Below are 25,314 nucleotides of genomic sequence, written 5' to 3' on the forward strand. Positions count from 1 at the left end.
AGTGCACATGGTACAATGCCTAAAGGCCCCCCCAGTCCTCCCTCTCTCCCTTTTTCTCTCTCCCTCCTCTCACGTTCTCCCTCTTCCTCTCCCTTCCCCTTGAATTTCTTTTGTCTCTATCCAATAAATAAATCTACCTTTTCCTTTGTTGCTTGTTTTTCTGTTTGTGTTTTTACTCATAGTTTTCTTTTAGACTTGTCCATTGTACTCAGTGGTGTGTCTTCATTCTGAGATATAATGTGTTCACAGACTGCCTTCCTTCATCTTTTAAGTTGGCTGGGGACTGGATGGGGGCACACCTGGTTAAGTTACAATGTGCAAAGACCCTAGTTCAAGCCCCAGGTCCCTACCTGCAGGGGGGGAAGCTGAGCAGTGCTGCAAATGTCTCTCACCTTATCTTCCCCTTCCCTCTCAATTTGTCAAATAAATAAAATACATTTAAAAAATCAGCTGGTAATTTCAAATTAATAAGAGTCACTTTGTACGTCTGTGTTCAGTAGTGTTCGTGAATGCATATTCCCTGTGCCCTTGGAGAGAAAGGGCTGGAATGTGTTTGTACTTATACACAATAGGTCAAACTTTTGTGGCAAATATTCTGTTTTCTTACTTTAAGTGGCACAAGTCCCCTTGACCCATTATTTTTGCTTGTTTTGGAGTGCTGGGACCTCATGCACACATGATTTCATTACTTGTCTTAAGCTCCATTTTTTTCTTACTCTTATTATTTCAGATATGTTGAGACAGGAAGAAATAATGCAACACAGCTACACTGTCCACGGAGCTCTTTCTGGGGCTTCACGGATGGTAAGGTACATACCTGATTGGATGAGATATTTCTTGGTATTGGCCTGTTATTTTAAAGTCTACTTTTAGGATCGTGGCAATTTTTTCTGTTTTATCTGTTCTTGATCTTTAAGACTGTCTTATGTGCACAGTTGCATGGAACTTTTTTTGTGAAAAGCAGCTTTTGTCATCTTCTAGTGACAGCTGCATCTCTTAAATTATTGTTTTTTAAAAATTTTCTGTTATATTTATTTATTTATTGGATAGAGATAGCCAGAAATCAAGAGGGAAGGAGATGATATAGAGGGAAAGTCAGAGAGACACCTGCAACACTGCTTCACCAATCATGAAGCTTTCCCCCTGCAGGTGGGGACCAGGGGCTTGAACCTGAGTCCTTGAAACATTGTAATATGTGCTCAACCAAGTGCGCCACCACCTGGCCCCGCATCTCTTATATTGTCATGACTTCAGCCTGTCTCCAATGAGATGCATATATACATGATGAGCAAGCTTGTTCCTTGTTCTGCTCAGGTTTTATTTAGCTGATGTATTTTGTCTCCACTTTTTACTAAAACTTTTTTATTTTTTACTTTTTAAAGATTTATTTATTTAATTATTTATGAGAAAGATAGAAGAGAGTGAAAGAACCAGACATCACTCTGGTACATGTACTGCCAGGGACTGAAATCGGGGCCTCATGCTTGAGAGTCCAATACTTTATCCATTGTACCACCTCCTCCTGGACCATCTTTTTACTAAACCTTTAAATTTTCTTTTAAGATTTATTTGTTAATAAGAGAGAACCAGAACATTACTCTGGAACATGTGATGCTGGGGGTTGAACTCTGAACCTCATATTTGAGAGGCCAACTCTTAATCCACTGTGCTACCTTCTGGGCCACTATTTCTAGAATTTCATCTTTTATAGACTTTCCATTGTCGTTTGAACTAAGTGGATTACTTTTTGTATTCTAGTATGACAAACTTTGGCTTTTGGTAGATTTCTTTTTCCCTGATCTGGTTTTCCCCTCTCCTTCCATTTTTTTCTCTCTCTGCCTTAATTTTAAAAATTAAACACATTTTGTTTTCACATCCTTGGGAAATTAGTTTGTCTAAGTGGATCTTCTGTTTGTTGTGGCATTAGTGCTTGGAGGGCTGGCCAGGCCTTATCCTCTGAAACCAACTCAGCACACAATCTCAGCAACCTCTTTTTAAACCTGAAAACCTCCCACCCAACTCCTTAACACTCCTCATCTGCTTTGGTTTCCTCCTTGTTGTATTTGTGTTTATGTAAATTCTCTATCACTTTCACTTCTTACAACTTGTTTATTTATTTATTCATTTATTTATTTTAAATGGAATTCTTGGGAATGAGCCCGTATTTTTGGGAGAGAGGTAGAGACACCAAGGTGCCACTCTGTCCATGGGCTTCTATCTATCCTTTGGTGGTGTCTCCATGCTTCTGTGTGGTGTTGAGGGTCCATGTTAAGGCCTCACCATCTACCACCGCCTCCCCACCTTGTTTTGTTTTGTATACCAGATCACTGCTCTGGCTTATGATGGTGCTGGGTATTGAACCTGGGGCCTTTGGTGCCTTAGGCTTTTAACTAACTGGGATATATATTAATGGGTGGTGCTATTTTCCACGAGAACTTTAGTAATAAAGCTGAGGAGGGGGAAGAGAGATGCAGTTAGGTGTTCACTTTAGCAGCACACATACTAAAGCTGGAAAGTACAGCATGTATTGTGCTTCACGTCGTGTGTGCGTGTGTGCTTAACCCGCTGTGCTACCACCAGGCCTGACCCGACCGGGGAGAGAGAGAGAGAGAGAGAGAGAGAGAGAGAGAGACCGTGCAGCATGTGTTCCATGCTAGATTCACATGCATACCTATGTAACAGTGGTATAGCAGGGAGATTAGCATAGCCCCTGCACTAGTATGACATGCAAATTCATGAAGTGTTCCATATTTATATACAATATAAAGCAGTTTGTTGTTTATTGGAAGAAGATGAAATTTTCTGGGTTGTCCAGCTTTCCACTTGTATATTTGCCATTGTTTTCATTTTTTATTAATGAAGAATGCTGCTTCTAGAATCATCTTTCCTATCCCTATATTAGCCCTCTAGAGCTCATGATATACTTCCTTCTTTTTCACTTGGGAATGCTTCCTCCCAGTGCGAAGGCCTCAGTTCATGTCCTTGTAGACTTCAGTGTTCTCAGAGTTCCCTGTGCCATAGTGTTCCCATGTGATTCCAGAACTTGAACGCAGGCCTCACTCTACGGTCTCTCTTCTTGCCCCCATATATGCAGTTTAAACAGCTGGATCTTTAAATCAAAGAGGTGTGGTTTATGGCTGTTAATTTGTATCTTCCCAGTAACTTAGATTACTGCTTAAAACAAAATGCACTTAGATTTGAAAACAGACAGTTCATAATTCCTATTGGTTTTGTATCCTAAATTTAGAATTCTGAAGCATACAAATGACCTCTTTTTTAGGACATATGATAAAAACTGCTTCCTCTTTCCCTTATATTCTTTTGCCATTTGGGATTAAATCATTGCAGAAAGATTTTGAGTAAACAAAAGTATGACTATAGTGTAACAACTTCTCAGAACAGTTTTTAATCTTTCCATTTTTAACATGGAAATACTTAGTATTTTGTTTTAATGATCACTATCACTGTACTGAGAAGTGAAGTGCTCAGGAAGATTTTTAAAACAAACTATCAAAAATTCCCCTCTCCCTTTTCTTAAAGGTGTCAGTTCATACTTAGAAATTTATTTGCTTAGAATGCCTTAAAACATAGTAAATAAACTTAAAACATTATTCTTAACTATACTATATGCTGGGAGATTGAAGTTGATGGGGTAGATATTTATGATCTAAGTGAAGACAGTACTAAAAGACTAGTCGGTCCCGGTCCCGTCTGCTTTGAGTTCATCCTGGCTCTGGGAGCCTAGTGGTTATCTGAGAGTCTTATACTGGAAGTTGTATGCTTCTTCTTTCTTAGTTTATGTTATATCTTAGACTTTCAGAATTTCTGAATCTTCCCATTCTCCCTCCCCCCCCCCCCCCCCATGGAACAGTGAAGACCTTGCCTTTCAAATGAAGTTGGAAATGGTTATGAAGACAGTTCTTTTACGCAGAGCTAGTGTCTACGTTGGATCCCCAGACTCATGTCTGCCATACCTTTCTTTATCTCTTGTGACTTTCTGGTTTGTGAAGGCCTGCCTGTCAGGACCTGCTTTCGGTTGTGAAGCTAGATACTGAGCAAGTCCCAGGAATCTGGGGCTAGGCCAGCTTATTAAAGGTAAGGCCAAGACTTCAGGCTCCTTTTCTGTGCCTGGACACTGTTCTGTACACTTGTTTGCATGGAGCTACTAAATCTTGGGCCTTATTTTATTTTGTGTAGGTATATAATGATACAGGAGTATTTGTATGAGAGTGCATACAAGGACTGTTCTCTGAGTTGCAGTGAAATTAAGGCGTGGGTAGGGCAGAGAGGGGGAGGGGGTGGGTGGTCCTTGTTTTTTAATCCTAATTTTTTAAAGCCATTATTCTCTATTTACAGCTTTCAGAAATCAGCTGGTGTCACTGCACATATGTTTAGAGCTGTTGCTAAGGTGACAAGCCTCGGTCTCACCACCCACACAGTCCTTCTGGAAGCCTGGGAACGGTTTGGGTGGGGTCTGTGCATGGGGAGCCTATACAGATTGCTCTGACCCAACCTCCATTATCAATACCCCTTAAGCTTACTTGCCTGTTTGCTCTCTCTGATAATGCAGGAAGGAAACCCCCAGGATAAATGTCATACAGAAGGGAGCAAAGCCTCCCATCTGTATTCTGCACTACTGTATCCTTGTGTCGTGACTGCAGCAGAGCGGCAATGCTATCTGTTCTTACTGTATCATTTTCCTTGGAGTAAAACTAGACTTCAACCATTTCTCAGTGGAAATATTCTATTTTTTTTTTTAAATTTTTATTTATTTATTTATTTACTTACTTACTTATTGGATAGAGATAGAAATTCCCAGGGTAGGGGGAGAGGAACTTGCAGCATTGTTTCACTGCTTGTGAAGCTTCTCCCTGCAAGTGGGAACTGGGGACTTGAGTCTGGGTCCTTATACACTGTAATGTGTGTGCTCATCCAGTTGCACCACCACCTGGTCCCATCTCAGGTGGAAATCTTGACTTTTACATTTTACAATATTTGATCAGGGAGATTGAGAATAGTAGTACACAAGAGTTGCATGCCAGAGGTCCCTGACACCACCAGTGCTCCAAATGGGATTAATTTTGAGACTGGGTAGTGGCTCACCCAGAAGAGCACATGTGACTGTGCACAAGGACCTGGTTCAAACCCCTGGTCCCCACCTGCAGGGGAAGCATCGTGAGCACTAGAGCAGTGCTGCAGATGTCTCTTTCTCTCACTTTCTATTTAAAAAATTGCTCCCAGGAGCAGTGGAGCCATGCAGACACCAAGCCCCAGTGATGATAACCCTAGTGTTAAACAGTCAAACATTACAGTATTATTGATAGATTTTTTTTTTTTTTTAAGGAAAAACAACTTGTGATTTGGGTTAATCATTTAGGATGTATTCCTGGCTGGAAGAGGTCCAAAGTAACTTATATTATAATTCTGTTCCTGTGCATGAATTGGTAGATGTTATTAAGTCTTTGGAAATTGGATTTGATCAGTAACGTGTCCTAGTGCTTCCCTTGGAAAGGGAAGTGTGTGCCAGTCACTCACCACTTTGCTCTACACTTATTAAACTGTTTAAACCCTTTCTAGGTCACTGACTTCTAAGAACTGAGTAAAAACTCTGGTTCTTACTACTTATCTCTGTTTCCTTACATGATGGGCTTGGGAGCTCCTTAAAGTTTCTTACAAGTTTTGCTCAAAAAGCCTTGCTATTACTCGAGTTTTATTTAAATTAAAGCTGTGAGCCAGAAAGATGTCTCAGCAGTAGAACACAGGGCGTGCATTCATGGTGTCCCAGCCTCTGTCTCCTGAATTACATTTACCAGGGCTGTTTGCTTTGGTTATGTGTCCTCCTCTCCCCAGCTACCCAGCCTTACCCCCCCACTCCCCACCCCATCCCAGTAAACAGCTTGGGAAATAACTCAATTGTGCATGAAAGAATTCAGCTGGTAGAGCACAGGGCTTGCATGCCTTTGGTTCCCTGTTTGCTCCCTAGCACACATGAGCAAAAACGTGCCAGGGTAGTGCTCTGGCCCACATGTCCCCCCCATGTCCCCTATAAAATTAAAATAAAAACTGTATATTTTGATTACTGATTCTTTAGAACTTAAACTTGTTTCATAAGAGAATATTAAATAGCTTCTCTGGGAGAATACACACTTGACCATGTGTGAAGATTCAAGCACTGCATTGGAACATCATGAATGGTGGAGGCACTGTGGAGATGTGGGTAGGGCGGGTACTTTGTCTGAGAACAGTCACTACGTTGAAGAGATGTGTACTATATGAATGTTCATTACATTATTTCTCATACTTTTATGTATACTTTTTTTTTTTTTTTTAACCTGGGTGCTACTCAGCTCTGGCCTAAGTTGGTGCCAGGGATTGTACCTAGGCCCTCTGAATACTAGACATGAAATTCTGATGTGTAAACTGCTTTGCTCTATCCCCCAGCTTACAATAGTGACTTATGAAACAATGATGGAAAAATACTTATTTTTTTTTTCCAATTTCTTTATTGGGGGATTAATGCTTTACAGTCGACAGTAAATATAATAGTTTGTACATACATAACATTTCTCAGTTTTCCACAAAGCAGTACAACCCCCACTAGGCTCTCTGTCATCCTTTTTGGACCTGTACTTTCCCCCCACCTACCCCAGAGTCTTTTTACTTTGGTGCGATAAATCAACTCCAGTTCAGGTTTTACTTGTGTTTTCTCTTCTAATCTTGTTTATCAACTTCTGTTGAAGATCATCCCATATTCAACTTTCTGTTTCTTTTTTTTTAAATATCAAATTTTAAATTTTATTTGATAGGAAGGACAGAGAGAAATTGAGAGGGAATCGGAGAGAGAGAAAGCGAGCGAGCGAGAGAGAGAGAGAGAGAGAGAGAGGGCGCTGCAGTCCTGCTTCACCACTCATGAAGTTTCCCCTGCTTCCTCCCTGTATGTGGGGAGCGGGGACTCAAACCCAGGCCCTTGAGTTTGGTGATGTGTGTGCTCAACCAGGTGTGCCACCTCCTAGCCCCTCTATTAAAAAAAACAAAAAAACAACTTACTTGTTAATTGGTGAGAGAGGGAATCAGCATCACTCTGGCATATTCAATTCTTGGGGTCAGCCTTGGAACCTGATGCTTGAGGGCCCAGAGCTTTTTCCATGGCCTCATGAACAGTCTTCCTGGCTGCCAAGACAGTCTTCCTAAAAGCCAGGTCTGACCAGCTAACTTTCTGTTTCTGATTTATTTCACTTAACATGATTTCTTCAACCTCCATCCAAGATGGGCTGAAAATGGTGAAATCACTATTTTTTACAGCTGAGTAGTATTCCATTGTGTATATATACCACAACTTGCTCAGCCACTCATCTGTTGTTGGACACCTGAATTACTTCCAGGTTTTGGCCATTACAAATTGTGCTGCTGTGAACATAGGTATACAGAAATGTTTTTGGATGGGTGTGTTTGGTTCCTAAGGATATATCCCCAGGAGAGGAATTGCAGGATCATAGGGTAGGTCCATTTCTAGCCTTCTGAGAGTTCTCCAGACTGTTCTCCACAGAGGTTGGACCAATTGACATTCCCACCAGCAGTGCAGGAGGGTTCCTTTGACTCCACACCCTCTCCAGCATTTGCTGCTGTTACCTTTTCTGATGTATGACATTCTCACAGGAGTGAAATGTTATCTCATTGTTGTCTTGATTTGCATTTCTTTGACAATCAGTGACTTGGAGCATTTTTTCATGTGTTTCTTGGCCTTTTGGATCTCTTCTCTGGTGAATATTCTGTCCGTGTCCTCTCCCCATTTTTGGATGGGGCCATTTGTTTTCTTGTTGTAGAGTGGAAAAATACTTCTTATGAAGAAATAATGATTGTAGTAACTCATATTCTTTTTTAAAAAATATTATTTACTATGTAAGAGAAAGACCAGGACACTGTTCAGCTCTGGGATATCATGGTGTCAGGAATTGAACCAGGGCCTTCAGACATAAAAGTTCTGTGTTCTAACAGACTGAGCTACCTTACTAGCCTTATATATACCCTATTTTAAACAAGTGCAAGGCACTCTAAGTTGCTGGAATAGTGCTAAGAAACACTGCTTTTACTTGGCACTTGATAGGTGTAAAATATACTTAGTGCTGGGGGTTGCAGACTATTCTGATGGCAATGTACTGACATGCCCAGCTTGAAACTTTGCTTTTAATGTTTCATAGTTGAGGTGTTTGTCTCTCTCTTTTTTTAATTGGTAGGTGTGTGCAAACATGTCACTTCTTACAACTTTAGTTATATCCAGGATTTACATATGTGTCTGGAGACCTTTTATTATTTACTAATACATGGTTGTTAACCTAAATAGTAAAGAGTTCAGCTTGTATTGGGCATATGAACTGAAAGGGAAGCAGGAAGCTTCTAGACAGGGTGTGGCTTCTTGCCCTGCTTCCCTGCCATGTCACAGGCATTTCCCTCTTGAGGGAATTCCCCCATGTCTCTATTGGGGGCGTGGGGGTGTGTGTCCTGTTTTCCTTAGAGGATTTGATTCAGATCATGTAGATGAAGGAAGGGAGGAAGGAAGGAGGGCAGTGTTTCAAAGAACGGTTTTCTTCTTTGTTTTTGATAAAGAGTAAGAAACAGAGGAGAGCCACCTGCAGCACTGCTTTACCACTTGTGAAGCTTCTGCCCTGCAGGTCGTGGTTAGGGGGCTCAAACACTTGACCTTACACCATGGGAGCTTGTGCACTATATTATGTGAGCCGCCACCCAGCATGTACCACTCTCTTCCCTTTTATTAGTTAGATAGAAGCAGAGGGTTAGAGATCACGGCACCAAAACTTCCTTCACACTATCCAAGTGAGCTATCTCATCAGCCCCTAAATTTTTTTTTAAAAAGATTTTATTTATTTATTAATGAGAAAGATAGGAGGAGAGAGAGAACCAGACATCACTCTGGCACATGTGCTGCCAGGGATCAAACTCAGGACCTCATGCTTGAGAGTCCAAAGCTGTGCTACCTCCTAGACCATGCCCCTAAATATTTTAATTAGTAAAAGAAAATAGTTGAAGATCTGAACAGTAGTATACTTGATTGAGTTCATGTGTTCCATGTGCAAGGACCTGGGTTTCAAACCCCTGCCCCCACCTGCAGAGGGAAAGCTTCATGAGCAGTGAAGCAGTGCTATAATATTTCTCTTTCTCTCTCCCTCTCTGTGCCCCCACCCCCCTTTTCTCTCTGTCTTATCAAATATAAGAAAAATAAAGTATGTAAAAAAGGAAATAGTGTAACTGTGTATAAGAATGTTGAGAAAACAATAAAATATGGCAAAACATAAGATAAATCAGACAAAATTAGAATGGATAAAAAGCACCAAAGAGACGTCTCCTTATAATTATGGCTATTACATTAATAAATGAAATCAAAATAATTATAATAAAAGAGACTTCTCCTTAGACCTGAGAGGTGGTACGGTAAATAAAACCTTGAATTCTAAAGCATGACATCCTGGGCTCAACTCCTGGCATCCCATGGGCCAGAGTAATGCTGTGGTTCTCTCACTAACAAACCTTTTTAAAAAAAAAAATTAGAGAAAAAAGAGGTTTGTCCGAATAGTGGAATAACAAAAATTATTAAAAATTTTTGTTAGTGCACAAAAATAAGTTTTGTTAGGGGCTTGTTACAATTCTGTCTCTGATCATATTGTAGAGATAATACATGTACCTATAATGTGTGATAGAAACATAGAAAATATTCCCTTAAAATTTTTTTAATTTTATTTATTCATTAATGAGAGGGATAGGAGGAGAGAAAGAAAGAACCAGACATCACTCTGGTACATGTGCTGCCAGGGATTGAACTCGGGACCTCATAGCTTGAGAGTTCAACACTTTATCCACGGCACCACCTCCCGGACCACAGAAACATAGAAAATATTCTTAAGCAACAACAGGAAAAAAAAAAAAAGATGCCCTCCAGGAGCAGTGGATTCGTAGTCCAGGCACTGAGCCCCAGCAATAACCCCAGAGGCAAATATGTATGTGTGTGTATATATATTTATTATTTTATTACTTATATATATTGTTTTTAAAAAGGTTTTTCTTAAACCACGTTTCCAATAAGATCACTGTGGTAGCTTTTGGAGCCTTGTTTCATGATTAAAGTGTAAGTTGTATAATATTTTAGCAAAAATAGAAGTAGAGTATACCACTTTGTATCCTGCCTTGGCATCATCAGGTTTCCCCAACACTCACTGCAGACTTTCCAGTCGATTTGATCTGTTTTGTGGAAACCAATGTTCCGTTCACTACTACTCATTTTACTATTGTGTGTCCTACTAGAACTGTTTGGCACACAAATTGATGATCTTTTCCTTACAGACCTGTGATGTCAGCTATTACTTCTTAATTTAGAAATTATAATAGTCACAGTGCAAGCCTCATAAGCATGAAGCTCTGGGTTTGATTTCTGGCACCATATTAAAGCGCATACACATACGCACACGCACATGCACACACGTGTGCACGCGTCTAAATACACACGCATGCACATCTAAATATCACCAGGCAGATTGAAGCCGTTTCTTCATCATGTTTACGGCAGTGCCACAGAAAGGCAACAGCCAGCCACCCCACTTAAGTGCAGGCTTGGAGTTCACTTGAGAGTGCACCTACCAGGAGAAGCTTCCAGGCTCCAGCATTTGTGCATACTCTGTTCTGTGAACACTGGACCTAGGTCCATGTGGAGGATTATCACCGTGTGTGTGTGTGTGTGTGTGTGTGTGTGTGTGTGTGTGTGTGTGTGTGTGTGTGTCTTGGCAGGCATGGCAGAGGATAGTGTGGGGACATGTGAACATAGTTTTACCTTCTGTGTACTGAGTATTCAGTCTGGGGGAGAGAGTGGGGAGACTTCACACTTTGGAGAGAGTTAAGCCATAACAAAAGCAAATATCATTAGAGCAGGAGAAACAAAATTTACTCAAAATCAAGATTTTTCCACTCTTTTTCTTTTACCAAAGCACTGCTCATCTCTGGCTTATGGTTGTGTGTGTGTGTGTGTGTGTGTGGGGGGATTGAACCTGGGACTTAGGAGCCTCAGGCATGAGAATCTCTTTGTATAACTATTATGCTATCCCCCCCCCCCAGATATTTTCAAGAGTTTTAGAGCTTCACATTTAGTCTTGAGATACCATAGTACAAATACAACAGTAGAAGCACACTCTCGGGGGGGGGGGGGGTGTCTCCAACCTGAGAAACAGTGTCTAAGGATCATCAGTTGAATTCTGTGCCAGCATAGGACTAGAGATTGTTTTAAGCTCTTAATATGTGAGAAAGGTTTATTTGCATACTTTTTTAGATCGAGAAGCTTAAATATATCTGATCACAAATCCAGTATTTTTGAAGTGCTTTGATAGTTTTTCCATCATGAGAAAAACATTCTCTCTCTCTTCCTCCCTTCAAACACTGCTGGAAAAGTTCACAAAATCACTTTCTTTATGGATAGTATATGTAATGCCCCTAGTGTTTTCTATTCTCCGATGTTAAATTTTAAAGAATGGCTTTTCACCATGTTAGACTGATTTGAGGGTTGATCATGACTTTGGAAACACCTTAAAGGGTAAGCTGTGTCTATGTAATACTGTTCTTTAAGTTGGTGTTTAATTTGGACTCCTATTTCTAGAACTAATTATTTAAGACCAGATACAGGTACATATACACAGAACCCCATGACAGAGAGCTGTCTTCCTAAAGAATGGCTTTTAGGTCGCCGGGGGCCGGGAGTGAGGAGAAGAATTAGAGACTGTGGAGCTTTTAATTTCTGGGATGCACTTACTAGGTTTGGAACCATGGATCCTCAGCACAGAAATGAAAGAATTCCAGTCCTTCATTGCAGCTGTCAATGTAAGAGGATGGTACTTTCAGATGAATGGTTTCTTTTTTAAAGGGAATTGGAGGAGATAATTTTGTCCCTTACCAGCACCAGAGTGGCCACTTTGGGATATGGCAGGTAAATAAATTCAGGCAAAGCAGTTTTTCTGTAGAACAAACTCAAATTTCCAAGGATCAGGCACAGTTCTGGGCTGTAGGAAAACATCACCATTTTCCTTTGATTTCTCCAAAGTCCTTATAGTTATTATAACTTTTATTGATTTCTTTATCTGTTGGTGTATTTTGCTTCCCTTGATAACTTGTAAATTCAAAAAGCAGTTTGACTTTTCATCTTTTTTAATTGCAGCATGTATAACATTGAGTTATAACTTTATGCAGGTTCAGAAACATTGAAAGATCACCATTACGTTCATCACTGGAAGTTCAGCTGTCCCCTTCAGAAAACTGTTAACCCTTTGCCCAGTTAAGCCACTTCCTGTTCAAACCTGAATTTAAATAGAACGTTATTACTTTTTTAAAAAAATATTTATTTTATTTATTTATTCCCTTTTGTTGCCCTTGTTGTTTTATTGTTGTAGTTATTATTGTTGTTGTCGTTGTTGGATAGGACAGAGGAATGGAGAGAGGAGGGGAAGACAGAGAGGAGGAGAGAAAGATAGACACATGCAGACCTCTTCACCGCCTGTGAAGCAACTCCCCTGCAGGTGGGGAGCCGGGGTTCGAACCGGGATCCTTATGCCGGTCCTTGTGCTTTGCGCCACCTGCGCTTAACCCGCTGCACTACAGCCCGATTCCCAGAACGTTATTACTTTAAGATACTCTTTTCTCTTTTTTCCTTCCTGTCATCATCGTCGTCATCTTCTTCAAAATATTTTTATTTTTTTTTTTTTGAGAGAGATGTAGAGAGAGACACACAGAAACACCAGAGCACTGCTCAGCTCTGACTTATGTTGGTGTGAGGGATTGAACCTGGGACTTAGGAGCCTTAGGCATGAACAAAATATTCTTTACTAGTGATTAAATAGTGATTAAGAAGGTTATTTATTTGATTTACTTATTCCCTTTTTTTGCCCTTGTTGTTTTATTGTTGTAGTTATTGTCATCGTTGTTGGATAGGACAGAGAGAAATGGAGAGAGTGGGGGAAGACAGAGAGGGGGAGAGAGAGATAGACACCTGCAGATCTGCTTCACCACTTGTGAAGCGACTCCCGTGCAGGTGGGGAGCCAGGGTTCGAACCGGGATCCTTACGGTCCTTGCACTTTGTGCCACCTGCGCTTAACCCGCTGCGCTACAGCCTGACTCCCCCTGATTAAGAAGGTTATAAGATAACAGTTCCCACCACCAGTATTTCGTGTTCCGTCTCCTCCATTGGCAGGTTCATTATTCTTTATTTCTCTAGGAGTATGGGCCAAAATTCTTTATGGGGTGCAGAAGGAGGGTTATACTTTTTTCATGAGAAATCACAAAATCCATTAAAGGAGAATGTGTTCTTGGACTCATTTTCTAAAGAAAGTTGGGAATTAGTTAAGCAATTTCATGAAAATTATCAAGGAAACAAAAGCTAGAGTGGAGCACCTGGGCATTTCTTGGGTTGGATATGACTTTAACTACTGATTATCATCAAGCATAGAGCAGTGTAGTGTTTCAAGTCCCCCAGTACCCTGTGATCTCAGCAGAACCTCCTGGCACTTCAGATTCAGCAAGGGAGCTGGGCAGGCGGTCGCACAGTGGGTTAAGCGCATGTGGTGCGAAGTACAAGGACCAGCTTAAGGATCCCAGTTTGAGCCCCCGGCTCCCCACCTGCAGGAGAGTCGCTTCACAGGCAGTGAAGCAGGTCTGCAGTTGTCTATCTTTCTCTTCCCCTCTCTGTCTTCCCCTCCTCTCTCCATTTCTCTCTGTCCTATCTAACAGTGATGATGACATCAATAACAACAACAAAAATAACGACAACAACAATAAACAACAAGGGCAACAAAAGGGAAATTAAATTTTTTAAAAGATTATTTTAAAAAAAGCACGTTTGAAAAAAAAAAAAGATTCAGTAAAAATGTCCACCTGACCTGAAACAAGGTATAGTGTTGAAACAGATGGGATGAGAGACAGAAATTATGGCACAGTTTGCAAAAGATGCCTGATAAGGATACAGGATGTAGAGGAGAGACCTGCTGTCACCTGCAGCTTGCCACTGTCCCATACTACAGCAGCAGGAGGCTCAGAACTGGACTTTGTTTGATAGGGTGGGGGTGGGGGAGATAACTTAATTTGGTAGAACTAACCCTGATTTTTCTGCTACTATAGAAGGAAATAATATCTGTCAGTGTCCACCTCTGAAGAGTTTCATAAACATAAACACACGATGATTTTTCATTTGTAAGCTGTGGCTCCTGTCCTTATACTGACCTAAGATCAGGCTTGGTAGCCATGCTGCTGCCTGTAAACAGGATCTGACTAGTGGATACTTTGCTTCCAAGTTCTCTCAAGTTCATTCGTTTTTGTTTTTTTCTTAAACTATTTTGTTACAGGAGACTTAATTAGTTAAATTGAGTGGAACCCATCACCCTCCCAAAATACATCCCCTCTCTCCCCCCCATGTATGCATTTATTTATTTTTTTAAAATATTTATCCAGTATTGGGGAAGAAGGAATCAGAGCATTCCTCAGGCACATGTGATGCCAGAGATTAAACTCTGGACTTCATGCTTGAGAGTCCAACACTTTATCCACTACACCACCTCTCAGGTCACACATTCATTTATTTATTTTAAAAAAATAAACTGATATTTAAAACCCCCCTGATGTTGAGGCAGTTTTTTTCTTTTAATTTTTATTATCTTTATTTATTTATTGGATAAAGACAGCCAGAAATTGAGAGGCCAGGACAAGATAGAGAAGAAGAGAGACGCCTGCAGCACTGCTTCACTACTTGCAAAGCCTTTCCCCTGCGGATGGGGACTGGGAGCTTGAACTCATGTCCTTGAGCATTGTAACATGTATGCTCAACCAGGTGTACCATCTCCTGGTCCTGAGACTTTTTTTTTGAGACAGTTTTTAAATGGAGTGGAGTCAGTTGTCCTAAGTGACGTATTGGGAACTTTCCCCTCCAGTCACATCTGCAGTGGATTGTAGAAAATATTCCACTCAGTGACCTTCTTACTGTGCCTTTCTTCTTTTTTTAAAAAAATATTTTATTTTTATTTATTTTCCTTTTTGTTGCCCTTGTTGTTTTATTGTTGTAGTTATTATTGCTGTTGTTATTGATGTCATTGTTGTTGGATAGGACAGAAAGAAATGGAGAGAGGTGGGGAAGGCGGAGAGGGGGAGAGAAAGACAGACACTTGCAGACCTGTTTCACCGCCTATGAAGCGACCCCCCCCCCTGCAGGTGGGGAGCCCGGGGGCTTGAACTGGGATCCTTCTGCCGGTCCTTGTACTTCATGCCAAATGCAGTTAACTCGCTGTGCTACCACCCATCTCTCTTACTGTGCCTTTCTTTCTTTCTTTCTTTTTTTAATCTTCTACACTTTTTAAATTTTTATTTAATATTTATTTTCCTTTTGCCCTTGTTGTTTTATTGTTGTTATTATTGCTGTTGTTGTTGATGTCATCGTTCTTGGATAGGACAGAGAGAAAATGAGAGAGGAGGGGATGGCAGAGAGGGGGAGAGAAAGACAGACACCTGCAGATCTGCTCCACCACCTGTGAATCGACTCCCTTGCAGGTGTGGAGCCGGGGGTTACTGTGCCTTTCTAAGCCTCTTAGCATTGTGTTTTAGGTTTTTGGTTTGAAGTGGTTTTGCTTAATGTTTATATAAAGTCAACTTGTGAAATGCTCATTTTTTTTATTAGACTCCATTAAAACTTAAGAAAACTGACATGTTCTGTATGCTTTTTACATTTCATCTTGGAGTATGTGTTGATTTTTTAATTTTTTTTTTTAATTTTTACCAGAACACTGCTCAGTTCTGGTTTATAATGATGTGGTGATTGAGCCTGGGACTTTAAACCCTAAGGCTTGAAAGACTTTTGTATGGCCATTTTTGCTATCTGCCTAGCTCTTGGAGAATTATGATTTATTTGTTGGTTTGTATGTTGCTTTTACATTTTTTTTTTTTTTTAATGACACAAGATAGGGAGGGAGGGAGTTGGATCCTTATGCTTCAAGTTCTGCTTACCGTGCCACCTTCCCATGACTTGGTTTTGCATAGAAAAATATGTTCTGGCTTTCTCAACAACTCAGTAGTTTTATTTAAAGTAATACTTCATTTGTAGAAAGAATGGTAATGGAAGCATAACTCACCTGCCCCCACTGTCTGCTGCAGCCAGCTCCATGTTCCCACCATGTTTGGGGTGTGTGTTGTGTGAGTGCAGCCACATTTGTGCGGCAAGAACAGTACCAGGATCCCACATGATCAGTACATTGCTGAGCTTCTTGCATCTTCTCTGTTGTCCTCCTGTCCCATTATCCTTAATGTTTTGAAGCAAGTCTGTGACCCTACATCATTTCATCTTCAGAAAACAATCTAAAGCACCTTTAGACCAGCACTGCGCCTCACCACTACTCCATTAGTCCACAAGAGCCTCAGGTTGCAGTCCTCTGTGCTGAATGTGTCTTTTCAAAATCCTTTTGTCAAAGCTGGGTTCTAAACAAGCCCCACATAGAGATCTTTGTTTTATTATTATTGTTATTATTACATCACACTTGCAAGTTCTCTGTTCTTTAATCTTAAATTTTCCCTTTTTGGGTAGGTAAAGAACCTTGTCTTTTGTCCTGTAGAACTGCTCTGTCCAATAGAAATATATGAACCATGTATTAATTAAATTCTTCTTTACTTATTTATTACTGGATAGAGACAGAGAGAAATTGAGAGGAGAGAGGGAGAGAGATACCTACAGCCCTGCTTCACCACTTGTAAAGTTTTCCCCCTGCAGGTGGGGACCAGTGGCTTGAACCTGGGTCCTTGCGCACTGCAGTGTAAGTGCTTAACCAGGTGTGCTTAACCACTGCCTGGCCCCATTTTTTCCCCCATTAGCTTCATTAATAGGCTAAAAACAAAAGAAATCAATACCAAGAATGTATTTTATTTAATTTACTGTATCCAGTGTGCTCTCACTTTAACATGTGATAATTATTAATAAAATATTTCATATTCTCTGCACTGAGACTATGTCTTAAGTGTGTGCTCACATTTAAGCACATCTTTTGAACCAAAGTCATGGTTCTAGGTAGGAGAAGTGATGTTGGGTTTGATGGCAGCTCTCATATATGAAATACCACACAAAGCATGTATGGAGAAGGAATGGTTTTCATTGTTACTCTCCAGAGACCTGGCTATATGTCTCCTGCCCTGCCCTTAGATTAACCTATCTCCTGGCTTAGGTTCTAGTGTTGGCAGGAAGGAGACCTATTGGGCATTAGGGACAGGTATAGACCATGTAGCCCCTGCTGGCCCCTATGACTGTGGGCCAGGGGCTGACCATAGGCATCTGTCAACTCCCTCCAACACCATAGTTTTCACTTGGACTGCAACACATGATTCCCAGATAACTGACAGACACAGGTATCTGTCTTTGGTTCCAGGGAATGTATCCTCACCCCTTTTAGGGACTTCACTCTCTCAGAATTTTTCCATACGGTTCCCATTCCTCCATTAGTCCATGATCCTGGAGCAGCTGCCAGTTAACTGGAAGGAGGTACAAGACAGGACCAACAACTTGGGGAAAGGTACTGATGTCTGGCTGTGAACTTTTTCCGTGGGGAGACACAAGAGCTCAGTACTAGGCAATATCACTCAGGAGCATGGCCATTGCAGGCCTATCCTTTCTGTGATCAGAAGCACTGGCTCTGTTGTACTTTCTGTCACCAGTATAGACAGGGGCTTCTGGTGCTAATGGCCACCTGAGCAGTGCCCCATCCAGGGGAAGTGTAAACATTGCCAAGTCTGATGAGTGGGGCCCATAACCACACTGCTTTTTGAGCTGATTCTCTGGGTCCACTGTTGCATACAATTGTGATTAACTAGGTCTGGTTTCAGCTTGTGCTAACCAGCTGTGTCTTTTTTTTTTTTTTTTAAAACAGACGGTTGATGATGACGCGGTAGCAGTATAGATGAACATCACGTGAGGAGAAGAACAATGCCCAAGGGTGGGTGTTCTAGAACACCACAGTCAGAAGAGTGTTCTGTCAGCAACGACATGGTGGAGAAGCAGACGGGGAGAAAGGTAGGCCTGACACCCACCCCTCTCACCCCTTCTTTGGGGCTACAATGGCATCCATCTGAGCTGGCTCCACTGCCACCTGCCTGGCTGCTAGCAACGCTGTGTCTTTGAGTATACATAGCTGCGGAGGCATTTCTCTCTGCTCCAAAAGTGTTCTTTATTAGAGATCAATTCAGAGTAAAGTACTTGACTGTAGTACAGAAAGTTTCTTGTTAATGGCTCCAATTAGAATCTGGTTTCTATTTCCAGGACCACAGGTCCCTGTCCTAGCTTCAGTGCTACAGATTTGAAGTTGTGCGTACTCCTGCTGGAACACTGCTGAGACTTACCCATTGTGGGCAGGAGTACAGATAAAAATCTCAGTGTGTTTGAAGTGACTTCCTGTCCTCAATTGTGGGGTGGGTGAGGTGCATCCCACACTGGCTGCACATAAGGTGACCCTGTCATCATTACTATGTCCTCTTTCCCCCATTTCCCTATTGGAGTGCATTTCCACCCTGATGTCTTTGACTCAGCTGTTATGCTGGTGCTTACTGGTGAGTTCTGTGCTGTCTGGGTGGTTTTAATATTCCTTAAAGGGACTCAGACTCTGAGTGTTTGGTGCTCCATGGTGATCGTAGCAACTACAGTGCTGACCTCAGGTACCCACTCTCCATTCTCTGGAGCTGCTTCTTCTGACTTCTTGTGGCCTCATCTGACTTGACATTTGTGATGAAGGAAGCCTGTACAGTCTCTGCTGTGCTCGCTGCACATTTGTCATGCCAGCTTCTCTCTTTGCTGGTCTCCTGAGTTGGTAGATATAGGGTTAATGTACTTGCACACGAGTAAGAGTAAGCAGATCCATGTTATGGATTTTTTTTTTCCTGGTGGGGTTGTTTTTAGATGTATCTTTATTATTACATATGAGCTTCACATGAGAGAGAGAGAGAGAGAAGCCAAAGCCCCATTGTAGTACATGTGGTGCTGGGATTGAACCAGGAGCCTTAGACAAGAGAGTCCACCCACTAAACCATTTCCCCAGCCACGTGTTCTGGTTTTGTTTAGGTTCATGAAGTAGTTCATGCATACTCATTTAAGTGCTTGCTAGGAAAAAAAACTAGAAGCAATCCAAATGTAATATTTAGAAAAAAAAATCCATTTGTAGTAGCAATACATCAAGGGATGAATGTAACAAAAGATATCAAAACCATTATGAAGAAAAGTATAAAATATTGAAAGACAAAATAATTCAAATAACATAAAGTGTAAAAAAAAAAAATACTGGGTTACCAGTGCGAGACCAGCCTGTGCTCAGGGTCCTCGTGCATAGCAATCACACACAAGTGAGACCTGGGAGCCTTACTGAACTCTAGGGGTGGGCATGGGTCCTTGTGTTCTCTGCCTGGTGATCTCCTCAGCCATTCTCCCCATGGGAATTCTCTCACCCCCACCCCACACCCATGGGAATTCATCATACCCAGGTGTAGGCCTGGGATTTCCCTGTATCTGTGAGCAGCACTGCCCAAGCTGCTATCCACTCCTAACCCAGACCTCCACTCATGCACCAGCAGACTTTCCAACTAAGACTCACACTGGTCTGACACAGATCGACACTGATTGTCTGGAATTGATCTTTGAATTAGCTCTCCAAAACCCATTCTTTACTCATTCTTCATCAATGACTAGTAATCTGTAGGCATAGTGTTTATGAATTTCTAGAGAAAGAACCCCACCTCTATGCCATGCCGAGCAGGGTAGCAATCTGCCCCCAGCTTCTATGTTTGGAGCATCAGGTCCTTTGCCAGTGTCTCCTCTTCCCTTGTCCCTGGGGTGAATCTGGGAACACAGCCCCACAGGTTCACTACTCATGCTGCCAGGAGCCTCTGCCTTTGGATAGAAATGTGAGTACAGGCTCCCATACTGCCTCAGAGACTAGTTCAGCTATTGGTTTTGTCTGGTAAGAATTCCCAGCTGTGGTGGGAAGTGGCTCAGCAGGTAGAGGACATGCGTTTCCATACCTCAGGGCCTGTGTGTGAACTTGGATACTACATGGAAGCACCTTGGAAAACCCTGGGGGAGGTCCGTGGATGGTAGGCTAGTATTTTGGGCATATCTGTTCTTCCTCAAAATAACTATAGAATAAAAACAAGAACAAAAAAATTAGGGCCAATAGATGCATACCCTAGTGGTACTATACAGGCATAAGAACCTGAGTCCATCCACTGCCTGGCACTGTAAAAAACCAAATAGACAAATAATATCCCCGAGGAACTAGAGCCCTTGGATTGGGTGTGGCCTCACCTTGAAGTAGGGACCAGAACGTTCCCACTCCTATAATAGCTGAAAGAATTATACTGGAACCCTTATGTACCAGGTCATGCTCTGAGAACCAGATGTAGAAACATACTTCTGGAAGTATGTCTGAGTGTTTTTTTGTTTTTTAAACCAGAGCATTGTTCAGTTCTGGCTTATGGTGGTGCAGGGGATTGAACCTGGGACTTTGGAGCCTCAGGCATGGGAGTCTCTTTGCATAACCATTATAGTATCTACCCCTGCCCTGTCTGGGTGTTTGGTTATTGTTGGGAGCCCTTGGCACACTTAGTACAAACCCTGCTTCGTGGACTGTGGCCTAGCAGCTCTTAAGATTTGCTGGTCTGGTGAGCTGGAGACTGTAGAAATGGGCCAGCATCCTCTTTTTTTTTTTAAATATTTATTTATTCCCTTTTGTTGCCCTTGTTGTTTTATTATTGTAGTTATTATTGTTGTTGTTATTGATGTCATCATTGTTGGATAGGACAGAGAGAAATGGGGGAGGCAGACAGAGGGGGAGAGAAAGATAGATACCTACAGACCTGCTTCACCATCTGTGAAGCTGACTCCCCTCCAGGTGGGGAGCCGGGGGTTCGAACCAGGATCCTTATGCCGGTCCTTGTGCCACTACCTGTGCTTAACCTGCTGCGCTACTGCCCAACTCCCTAGCCAGCATCCTCTTTATAAGCAATGTCTTTGCTGCTCTTTTCTGACCTTCCAGCTTGACTTGGAGCCTCAGTGGTGAAGGCACAGTTCCTTCTACTGATGTTGGAGAGTTTGACATAATAGCCTGTGAGGTAGATGTGCAGCCCAGGACCAGAGTGGAGGTGACCACTTCATGGGCTGTGGGGGCCCTGACCCAGTGACCTTGTGACCCAGTCACCTGGGCTGCTGAGGGTGTTTGACCAGAAGAGAAAGGAGACTGGTTTCTAGCTCCATTGTGACTGGGCAAACACTGACCATGGAGTGTTTGGGTTTGTGGAAGGTAGCTGGGTGGTTTAAACTACAAAGCATTTTCCTCCTAGAAGCAGACATGTGTTAAACACTGAAGGTGCTGTGTTATCAGTGGTCTAGGAGCGCTGTGCTGCTGATCTTTCTTTGCTTAAAGACCAAGTTGAAGCAGTAGGTTTGTGACTGTATGCCCTTGGCCCCCATAGAAGTGCTGCTTAACTCCTGGCTGACACACTTTCTGTTTGATCCTCCTGATACACTTTGTGCTGTCCAAAGGAGAATATCCTTTCAGAATCTTGGAGGAGACTTGTGATAGACTATGAATGTGGAGGAGTTTTCCTGCCACAATGGGGTGCTTCCTAGTGGCCTGTGACACACAGCAACTGCAGTGACTCTTCCCTTGAGTCTCCTCTCAGGACCCTGTCCTAGGAACTTTTCTGTTACACCACTAGCCCCCAAAGGAGTTTCCAAAACAGCTTGAAAAGAAGCTTTTCCTAATTGTACCTCTTCTGTGTGTTCCTTGATATCTGAGGCTGTCCGGCAAAATATTTCCTTTCGTATGTGTGTCATTTCATCATGTTGGTGTTGCCTGTCATCCACTGGTCCTAAACATGTCATCCCTGTGCTATCTTGTGAGACCTTTAAGCCTGTGCTCATCAAGAGTTGAGGTAGGAGGGTTGCACAACTGTCCATGGGTGGCTGTCTGTGGGCATTGTTTCTACTGGATAGTATCCCGTCTTGTCCCATTGTCATATTTCCATGCCACCCCTGACAGATAGATGGTGAGAGAAGAGACACTATAGCACTGCTACACTGCTGATGAAGCTTCCCCTTCGCATGGTACGCCCATGTCTTTACTAGAAACTCAAACCAGGCCCTTGTATGTGATAAAGCATGCACTCTTAATGGACAAGCTATCTGCCAGCCTCCTATTATTTGTTTTCCCAAAGCACTTCTCAGCTCTAGCTTATGGTAGTGCTGGGATTGAACCTGGGATCTTTGGAGCTTCGAGTAGTCATTTTGCATAAACATTATGCCATCTCTTTAGCCTTGTGTTTTCTATTTCTACATGGGATTCACCAACTGGGCTAGAATTTTTCTTGTGGGGAAGAACTTTATCTATTTTGGAGTTTTTGCTGATGGGTTCTCTTCTTCCAGGACTGGGAGGCTGGCAGGGTCCAAGTTATCACCCACTCTGTTGACATCATTTGGTGCAGGCTTCAGATATTTTTGGAGCTGGCCAGACCCTCTCACTGTGGTCTCCCTGGTCTTTGAGGGTGTTTCTCTGGCTGCACAGCTAGTGATGCAGCAGACTGGCCACACTGGAGGACCACAGGGAACTTGGCTCTGGATACTTGGGGCTCTTTGTGTGCCAGCAGTTCCCCTGGGGAAAGTTTCTGAAAGTTGTTGAAGGGAAGGAATTTGTATGCTTGCAGCAATTATGACACTCATACCACACAAGGATGGCACTTGTGTTCTATACCACATCTGGAACAGTGCCAGCTCTGCCTGCTGCCTGTGTTCTGGAAGCAGATGAACCAAAGTGTGGGTCAAATATGGAAGACTGATTTGGTATTGGTTGTGGTGTGTGTGTGTGTGTGTGTGTGTGTGTGTAATGGGGGTGTCTAGAGGCACCAGTCTCCAAACACATTGTATCCCTCTGCCACAGGGCAGTCCCCGCTTTGTCTGTCCTATAGGCCCTGCACTTTGGTTTCCACGTGAGAGCTACTCTCTTGGTGGGCATAGTGTGCATGGTAAGCAACTGCTTCAGCAATTTGAGGGTACCTGACCCACCCTAGGCCAGCCAGGGCCTGCACATGGTCAGCATGTTGAGGTGTACTTGGGACTTGTGGATCATGTCAGGAAGCCTTAATGAAGAAGAGTTTAGTCCCCTCCCTGGGAGGAGGAGGAATCATAGCACCTCAGCTCCTTTCTCTTTTTTTCCTTTCTTTATCTGCCCTCTTATCCTTCTCTGTCTCAGTCCCCCCTCCCCCCAGTGCTGTGCTGTGAGGGTCACATACACACACACATACACACACACACACACACGTGTGTGTGTGTGTGTATGTATATATATATCAAAATATATGTGTATATATCATATAAAATATATGTATATATATCACATACATACATATATCAAAAAAAGGCATGTTCCTAGGCGAGCTGTTTTGCTGCTCCCCTGCTTACTCCCCCTATTACTCAACAGGCCCCAGGGCAAACAGGTAGGAGGCAGCTGTTTATCCTGCTCTCCTGTACTCATAGATGTTTGTTCATGGCTATTAAGGCTCCTTGGTGTATGATGTGTGGCTGCTGGCCCGTTTGAGTTGGCAGGCAAGAGGGTAACTACTGCCCAAAGAAAGATCATTGCCCTTGGGAATGATGTCTGAAAACATCACTTTCTTTTCTAGGATAAAGATAAAGTTTCTCTAACCAAGACTCCAAAGCTGGACCGCAGTGATGGAGGAAAGGAGGTGAGAGAGCGAGCCACCAAACGGAAGCTGCCCTTCACTGTGGGCGCCAATGGAGAGCAGAAGGACTCGGACACAGGTACCTGCCTGCCCTCACCACACCTGCCTTTCTTCTCTTCACATTGAGTTCTTGAGTCCTACCCCTAAGGTTCCTGATACGGAGCTGCCTGGGATACGCTCTAGGGAGGGTATCTCCCCACTCTGCACTCATGGCTTTGCACAGGGGGCCAGAGGACCCTGCTGTACATGGGGTGGGTGTAAGCTCACAGCCACCCTGAGATCCAAATCTGGGAGAGGCACAAAAAAGTAAACAACAAGGACTGTTAACAAAACCTAAATGCATGCAAATGAGAGTATTTGTCCTTGTAGCCAAGAAGTAGCACAGTAAATAGAGCATTGACCTCTCAAGCACGAGATCTCAGTTTGATCCCCAGCAACACATGTGCCAGAGTGACGCTTTGGTCCTCTCTCTGATTAATAAATATTTTTTTAAAAAGAAAGAAAGAGCAAAGAGTATCTGCCCTCATGGGCTGGGGAGATAGCATATTGGCTATGTACAGGGCTTGCATGCAAAAGGTCCAAACCCCAGCACCACCATTTAAAAAAAGAATGTTTTTTTAAAAAGAAGTAATATTTGTCCTCTCACTCTGTTTATTATCCTTTCAGGGCTGATGTTGGTATATAGTTTTATTGTGCATCTCCCTGTTTGAGACAGAAGCAGATTTTCTAATAAGAGGATTCTAGTTCATTGGGGTGGTGAACATAGCTTGTACTAAAAACTCCAACTACACATGGATCTGAGAGGAGTCCTGGCCTGCAGACAGCCCCCTCATTCACCTGTTTCCCCACTTACACTTGCTAGTACCTAAGGCTTACCTAAAAGGTAGCACTTTGAGGGCACCCACCCTACCCTGGAGGATTGTGGAAGAGGCTAGACAGGAATCTGGTAGTCAAGTGAGGGTCTTCACCAACCTTGAGGAGGGACTGCATGTGAAGAAGGGTCAATACTGTTGAGTCACCGTGTCCCTCCAGCGCCCTCTGCTGGGACGGGGAGCACCCTGACTGCAGAAGTGTGGTGCTCAGCACAGAGTGAAGGCCCTCCCCTCCTCGCTCCACTACCCCCCCCCCATCCTGAGGGAAGAGTCTGGTGAGCCTTCCCCAGAAACCACCCAGCAGCTGAGAAGTGCTGCTGTCCCCACCCCAAAGCATGCACGTGATGGCCCAGGGAGGGGCCTCCATGCTTAGTCAGGGCTGGGGGCTGCTTGCCAAGAATAGCAGGGCTCCGTCTGTCATGAGAGCTGAAACACTGTGGTGATCCAGTGCCAGCTGAGCAGTCCCCCTGCAGTGGCTCATCACATTAGCTGCCCATGGCACAACCTAAACAGCTGTCAGGTCCAGGTGCACAAGAGCTTGTGGCATGACCCGCCTCCACGTCCCTCAGTGTGCTCCAGCACCAGGCCTGTGCCGAGGCAGACACAGGGCAGAGGCCCAGGATACAAGCACGTCTGATCATCCATTCAGGAAAA

General features: G+C 42.9%; 1 protein-coding gene and 1 non-coding gene across 9 annotated transcripts in view; both read left to right on the plus strand.

The window, feature by feature from the left end:
• Positions 1-25,314, plus strand: part of ANKRD11 (ankyrin repeat domain containing 11) — a 99,931-nt gene that overhangs the window by 46,528 nt on the left and 28,089 nt on the right. For 7 of the 8 annotated variants that reach the window (XM_060184993.1, XM_060184995.1, XM_060184996.1 and 4 more), the window contains 2 exons: positions 17,938-18,080; positions 23,729-23,867. In XM_060184993.1, coding sequence (XP_060040976.1) covers positions 17,994-18,080; positions 23,729-23,867 — 226 coding nt within the window. In that variant the 5' untranslated portion in view covers positions 17,938-17,993. Of the gene's footprint in view, positions 1-17,934; positions 18,081-23,728; positions 23,868-25,314 lie in introns of those variants that run through there. The other variant, XM_060184994.1, reaches the window with a different exon arrangement.
• Positions 2,650-2,755, plus strand: LOC132537313 (U6 spliceosomal RNA). Its single transcript, XR_009548765.1, has one exon. It is a non-coding gene; the product is annotated as a U6 spliceosomal RNA (small nuclear RNA).

The sequence above is a fragment of the Erinaceus europaeus genome, chromosome 2, assembly GCF_950295315.1.
Source record: "Erinaceus europaeus chromosome 2, mEriEur2.1, whole genome shotgun sequence".
In the NCBI taxonomy this organism is placed as follows: Eukaryota; Metazoa; Chordata; class Mammalia; order Eulipotyphla; family Erinaceidae; genus Erinaceus; species Erinaceus europaeus.